Source organism: Eurosta solidaginis, chromosome 2, assembly GCF_040869045.1.
Source record: "Eurosta solidaginis isolate ZX-2024a chromosome 2, ASM4086904v1, whole genome shotgun sequence".
NCBI classification, from domain to species: domain Eukaryota; kingdom Metazoa; phylum Arthropoda; class Insecta; order Diptera; family Tephritidae; genus Eurosta; species Eurosta solidaginis.
The window spans coordinates 17,901,936-17,908,998 of record NC_090320.1 but is presented as its reverse complement, the minus strand read 5'-3'; the positions used below and the strand labels follow the sequence as shown (position 1 = coordinate 17,908,998).

Below are 7,063 nucleotides of genomic sequence, written 5' to 3'. Positions count from 1 at the left end.
ACTTTGAAGTAACCAAAGTGTTTATGTAAGTCCGCCTTGTTGCCATAATTATTTAGAATGCTTTGCTTCGATATGTGTGCATGTTATCAAATGCCGCCTTTCAGTGAGTTTTACAGCTCCGGCTCACGCTCAATTCTCACGGGAATGCTCTGGATCATTACGAGACTTGAGAAGCAGATGTCGCGATATTTTCGCACACGTGAAATGTGATAGGCAGATGTCGCCGCTGTTTTTCATTTAACTCATACGGCGAAAGGCTAAGCAGCGACATCTATTTTTGAAAAAGTAGGTATATTAAAGGCCGCGTTGCCAACCTAAAAAGAAGCAATTAACAAAATATCTGGCTCACAAATTGAACCAGACTTCTATCTGGATTTATCTGGCTCAAATCGTTGTTGTTGCATTTACATGCACAATTATTTATCTGGCTCAGGATTTTGCCACCGGATGATAGCTATTGGTGATGGTTATGGATATGGGTATGGTTACGGCTATTATATTAAAGGCCGCGTTGCCAACCTAAAAAGAAGCAATTAACAAAATATCTGGCTCACAAATTGAACCAGACTTCTATCTGGATTTATCTGGCTCAAATCGTTGTTGTTGCATTTACATGCAAATTATTTATCTGGCTCAGGATTTTGCCACCGGATGATAGCTAAAGAGAATATATATATATAAGCCGTGTTTTTTAACACGCGTATATCCGTTTACGCTTAAACTTTATATTGACTGCTAGTCGACAAACTATAAATACACCTCTGAAATTGCTGCGCATAAATTTTGTCCTACTAAATTTAAATACGCATTATACTCAGATGTAACTGAAATATGTGTCTTTGTTTCACCCTCTACACTAATTCTATGTATTCTATGTGTGTCCACAATTCATCGCAACTGATTCAGCTATATGTTATACCCTATGGCCATCAGAGCGTTGCGTCTCCGCTTTTCGGTACACCCTGTTGCTGTAGCCAGTTGTTTAACCACAGCCGCTAGATGGGTCTCCTAAGCATTATCTAAGCGAAGATAGGCGTTTTTTAACACGCGCAAACGAAACGTATACGCGCGTGTTAAAAACACGGCTATATTATATATATACCTATATCTATATACATACCTATTCTCTTTGGTAAAACTAGCAAGAACGTTCTGTTTAAATTCGGCAGAATGGCTTGTCGCTTTGACCATACAAAAACGTCCTACGCAAACTGGGCATAAATTAATATAAAGCATAGATGAATGGATTTGCAACTCTTTGTTTCGAGAGAGCGCTGTCAAAATGCACATTTTTTATAACATTTACCAATGATGCCACTCCAAACAAAAATGAATAGATCTGGAAATGGGGATTTTTGACATACATTTCGGCGATTATAGTTTCAATCATTTAATAAAATGATAGTCGTAAAATATATATTTCCTTAATATTTTACAATAATACGACTAGTTAGAGTTAAATATAAACAAATCTAAGTAAAACTATCATTTCGATTAAATTAATTAGTCAAATATTGTAACGCATTTAGGATAGGTTAGGTGGTAGCTGCCCTGATAAGGATAGCTCACTTGGACAACACGAAGGTCCGTTGTGATACCACATACACCAAAAATAACAGTGACCTAGATCCAGCTACTTAGAGAATCGTTGGGTAGCAACCATAAAGCTCCGAATGATACCGATCTCAACTTTGGATATATCCTCGGGAGATCCAAGTGAGTCGCGACCGAAGTACTTTCGCCTAATTCTGGCAAAAGCTGGACAATCAAGCATAAAGTGATTTGGTGATTCCACCTCATCATCCTCCATACAGCTGCAGCAGGATGGAGTTTCCAGTATATTGAGACGTACCGCATGGATACCCATGGGACAGTGCCCTGTCAAAACCCCAATGACCATTGATAGGTGAGCCTTAGTGAACCCAATTATTTCAGCAGACCTCCTGCCATCCACTTTCGGCCAGAAAGATCTTGCTACCCTGCAAGACGTGGTATCCGCCCAACGTTTGCTGAGCTGATTCGAGGCCCAGCTATGGAGGAGCAATCCACAGGTGGCCAGCGGGATCCCGAAGTCCCTACAGCCATCTTCATCCGGCTCAGTTGTACCAATGCGGGCTAAGAGATCCGCTTGACAGTTACCCGGGACCCAGATAATCTTAATTGTAAAATAATTCGATGCAATCGCAAGCGAGGTCAGGCACTCCCATACCACCCTCGATCGCACTGTAGTTGAGCTCAAGGCCTTGATAGCCGATTGGCTATCAGAGTAGATGTTAAATTCCCTAACCGTGGTAGCACTGGATAGCATTCCATCCACCGCATCCTTAATCGCAGCAATGTCCGCTTGGAATACACTGCAGTGATCAGCCAACTTAAACTTGCGGCTTAAATTTATCTCTTGACAAAAGACCCCCCCACCAACCTTTCCATCCAGCTTTGACCCATCCGTGAACAAGTTAACCGGTCCCATGCCCCAGATAATTCCTCTTCCCCAATCCTCTCTCTGGAATAACTGGGGTGAAGGTTGTATAGGGAGCTGGTATCGGCATACAGTAGTCCGTTCTGTCCGGGATGAAGTCGAAACTGGTAAGAAGGCTAGAGTGTCCGCGGTCAGAAAGTATATATCCCATATCACGAAGCCTGACCAACGACCTTGCTGCGGCCGCCTTTCCCGCAATATCTACTGGGTATATGTTCAGCATGACGTTCAGTGCCAAGGTAGGCGTTGTTCTGAGAGCGCCACTGATACCGATCAGCGCCGTCCGTTGCACTGACACTAACATTTTGGAGGTGCTCGCCGTGTCCAGTGCTTTCCACCAGACCAGCACCCCATATAGCAGAATCGGTTTGACCACCATCTCATAAAGCCAGTGTACTATTCTTGGCGAGAGTCCCCATCTCTTTCCGGGCCTTCCTGGCCCGATCTTCCACATTGGGTCTCCAGGACAGTTTCTTGTCCAAAACAATCCCCAAATATTTAACCCTATCAGAAAGTACCAACGGTACCCCTCCAATCGAGGGAGTTCTGAAATCGGGCACCTTATATCTTCTTGTGAAAAGGACCAATTCCGTTTTTCCCGGGTTGACCGCCAATCCACATGATTCAGCCCACCTAGCCACAGTATCCAGGTAGCCCTGAAGAACATCGCGCAGGGCGCCCAGAAATTTGCCTCTGACTAGGATAGCGAGGTCATCTGCATAGGCAACCACCCGACAACCATTGGCTTCCAGCTCCACAAGAAGCTCGTTGACTACCACAACCCAGAGGAGAGGAGATAGGACACCCCCCTGTGGCGTGCCCCTGCACACCTTCCTCTTAATTATGGCCGCTCCCCACTCCGCTGCGACAATTCTGCCGCATAGAAGTTTGCTAATAAATTCAACCAGAGCCGCCTCGACTCCTAAACCCACCAGAGCTCTTTCGATTGAACCCGGTAAGACATTGTTAAAAGCTCCCTCGATGTCTAGAAAGGCACCCAGAGCATACCCTTTGTGTTCTAGGGACCCCTCTATTTGCTTTACAATCGAATGGAGAGCCGTTTCCGTCGATCTGCCCTTGCAGTACGCATGTTGTGAAGCCGACAGTAACCCCCGAGGTATCCTTTCCCGTAGGTACAGGTCAATCAACCGCTCAAACGTCTTAAGAAGAAACGACGAGAGACTGATTGGCCTGAAATCCTTAGGTGAAAGATGAGAGCTTCTGCCGGCCTTCGGAATGAAAATAACCCTAACCGTGTGCCAAGACTTCGGGATATAGTTAAGCCTGAGGCAGTTAGTATATATGATGGCCAACCAGCGGCAGGAAATCCCCAAAGACCTTTGAAGCTGCGCAGGAATGATTCCATCCGGGCCCGGAGACTTATAGGGCTTGAACGACCCTATAGCCCAGGTTAAACGCATTTAACTCACAGCGAAAACCATATATTCTTTTGAAATTTCAGTAAATCGGACCTATGATATAATAGCTAACATTATTTAATGGATAGGGCTTATCCTACATGTCTGGCGTTCCAGGTTCTGTGATCAAAATGGACTGGTTGAATAGGGAGTTCATATTTACAAAACTTGTTTTTAGTGATAACTTTTGAATGGGAAATAATATTTACCCTCCGGCCTCGAACTAACAATACTTACACTAAAACAAGTATTTTTATCCTTGTTCCCATAATTTTTGAACGCTATTCTACAGTTGTAGGTCAAACTAAAGTTTACCAAAATTTTTGGCACGTTTTTCGTTTTGGCTGGCACATTTTTTGTTCTGGCACCCGCTTCAGCTGGCGCGAGGGATTTATCTGTGATTGTTGCCAGCAACAACTAGAAGATAAATCCCTCGTGAGAGCGAAAATATGAGAGCGTAAACAAAAGATTCGTATCAAACTAATCTATGATATAAACAAGCAGTTTGTTGCGTGATGTGAACACGCCATTATGGCGGAAGGTTTTTGATAAATTTGGTTTTTCATCCTTGGAATCTGTGATCATCTGTGATATTAAAGAAGCCGGTAATTTCTAAAATTTTACCTTCGTTGTGACTAAAAATGTTGGTATCGGTATTGCATTTACTCGCGAAAAAGCGTTTAGTTTTAGCAAGCAGCTCACCACGACGACAAGAACTAATTAAATCCATGGTAAGTGAGATTTATTGTGGCCTTTAATGCGAAAGAATTGCTTTTCATATGCCACTCTTTTTCTCAGGGACTCGATATTGAGCTATGTCCATCAACTTTCGAAGAAAATTTAGATTATCATGATTTTAAAGAGTTCTCGAATTTTGTAGAAGCCACAGCAGCTGGCAAAGCTGAGGAAGTCTATCAACGATTACATGAAACTGATCCGACTGCTGATTTGCTTGTAATTGGAGCCGATACAATGGTTACATTGGGTGATGAAGTTTATGGTAAACCTAAAAATCCTACAGATGCGGTGCGTATGCTCACAAAGTAAGTACTGATATCCAGAATTGTAAATATGTACAGTAATATATTAGTTAAGGCTTGGAATTTAATCATGGTGGTCTTCATCTGGCAGCAGCACATTATGTTGTTGTTATTGTTGTAGCGATAAGGTTGCTCCCCGAAGGCTTTGGGGAGTGTTATCGATGTGATGGTCCTTTGCCGGATACAGATCCGGTACGCTCCGGTCCCAAAGCACCATTAAGGTGCTAGTCCGACCATCTCGGCAACGATTTATGTGGCCACATTAAACCTTCAGGAATTCCCTCCCACCCCAACCCCAAGTTCCATGAGGAACTTAGGGTCGCCAGAGCCTCGTCTGTTAGTGAAACAGGATTCGCCGCGGATGGGTGAGGTTGACAATTGGGTTTGGAGAAGCTATATATTGCGCTGGCAACCTGAGGGTTGCGCTACACAGCCCTTTGAATCTGGTATTTTAGTCGCCTCTTACGACAGGCATACTACCGCGGGTATATTCTGACCCCCTAACACGCTGGGTTAGCAGCACATTATCATACGTCTCCTTAGGTGAGCTCATATGGTTGTTAAGATAAGGACACCCCAAAATTCTTGAAATGTTTTTACCTCCCTACTTGAAACCATGTAAATAAAATCGTTGACAAAGAAGGTGAAACTTGCCCATGCGGCAAGTCTGAAATGATGGCCAATGAAGTTGTAATTTTAACAATACCTGTTGCCTAACATAAGCGTATGTATCATTTTAAGTAAACCAGGTTAGGTCTATAAAATCCCATTTATGTAATTTTAGGCCATTGTGTTGGCAATGTCCGGTTTGGCTGTATAAATAGGATTATCAAGACACCTTTAGTGAGAATACGAAGCCTAGCGGGTGGAATGCCTTAGTATACTCCCAAGGCGGCAATCTGATCTTTTCCTTCCCTCTTCCTAAGTTCTCCGACGTGGTGCGGCGATAGCGTGCTCCGCCTACCACACCGAATGTGCAAAGAGACATCAAAAAATTTAGAAACAAGTTTTTTCAACAGGTATACAATTTTTTAAGTTATGCGGCATGGCGCCACGCCAGTTATTTGGCAAACATTCATAGTGGTCTTGTTCTGTCATGAAAAGATTCTCAGAGAACTTGCATTTGTCTTGGTTCGCTCAGGGTTCTATTAAAATATGAAGGTTACATCCCGTCAAATTGTAGGGACAAAAACTGCGGCCTAGAACTTATTTAGAGGTAAATCGCTCCAAGCTTTTATATATTTTTTATTGCGAATTTTCATCCTTGTAGCCTATCTGGCAAATGCAATCGTACACATACGGGCATAGTTATAAGACACAGTAAAGGCTCACGCGCATTTACCGAATTTACTGACGTCTACTTTGGTGAATTGACTAAAGAACAAATACAACATTATGTGGATAGCGGAGAGCCACTGTAAGTATGATTTATAATATGCCATTTGATTAAATTTTCTCGAAACAAATTTGTTTGCTTTCTCTTCAGCGACAAAGCCGGCGCCTATGGTATACAAGGAATTGGTGGTTCTTTAATACGAAAAATTGATGGAGATTACTATTGTGTAATGGGTTTGCCATTACATCGCCTGTGCAAGGAACTCTGCCTGCTGTTGGAGCAATCAGAGGCTGACAGTGTCTGAATAGAAAATTACACGGGACTTAATACCGTTATATATATGTTATTATGTAACATTCAAATTTTACTGCCATATAAGAAAGACAATTGCTATGAAGCTATGAAATAACGAGGCTTTTTAAGTTAATATATTATTAATGTGTATGATGTGCATGAACTTGTTTATGAATTATATCAAACACAAAAGCAATATTAAAATATACCATTAATTATTTGTTTAGAAAACCGTGCAGAAAAGTATGCAATTTGAGCCCTTCCATTTGATGGAAGAAAAAATGCCATCTTTGAAACGTCTTTTCAGCTGGGTGTATTCCTACTCCAGGGAAACACATTAAACCGATTCCGGACCCAGTAGATAACTTTTACTATATCCGCCACATAAACTACATGAGAGCGCTGCGTTAAATCTTAAGCTAAAATAAAAATGCTTTGTTGTTGCTGTATAAAGGAGTGTTACCAATGAAAACATTAATTTAAGGGGCTTCGAATT

The 7,063-nt window shown here is 42.2% G+C and overlaps 1 protein-coding gene across 1 annotated transcript; it reads left to right on the top strand.

The window, feature by feature from the left end:
* Positions 1 to 4,414: 4,414 nt before the first annotated feature.
* LOC137242004 (dTTP/UTP pyrophosphatase) lies at positions 4,415 to 6,798 on the top strand. Its single transcript, XM_067769373.1, has 4 exons — positions 4,415 to 4,628; positions 4,696 to 4,940; positions 6,208 to 6,354; positions 6,424 to 6,798. Exons 1-4 carry the CDS (start codon positions 4,539 to 4,541, stop codon positions 6,575 to 6,577), a joined length of 636 nt encoding a protein of 211 aa, XP_067625474.1. The 5' UTR covers positions 4,415 to 4,538; the 3' UTR covers positions 6,578 to 6,798.
* Positions 6,799 to 7,063: the final 265 nt, after the last annotated feature.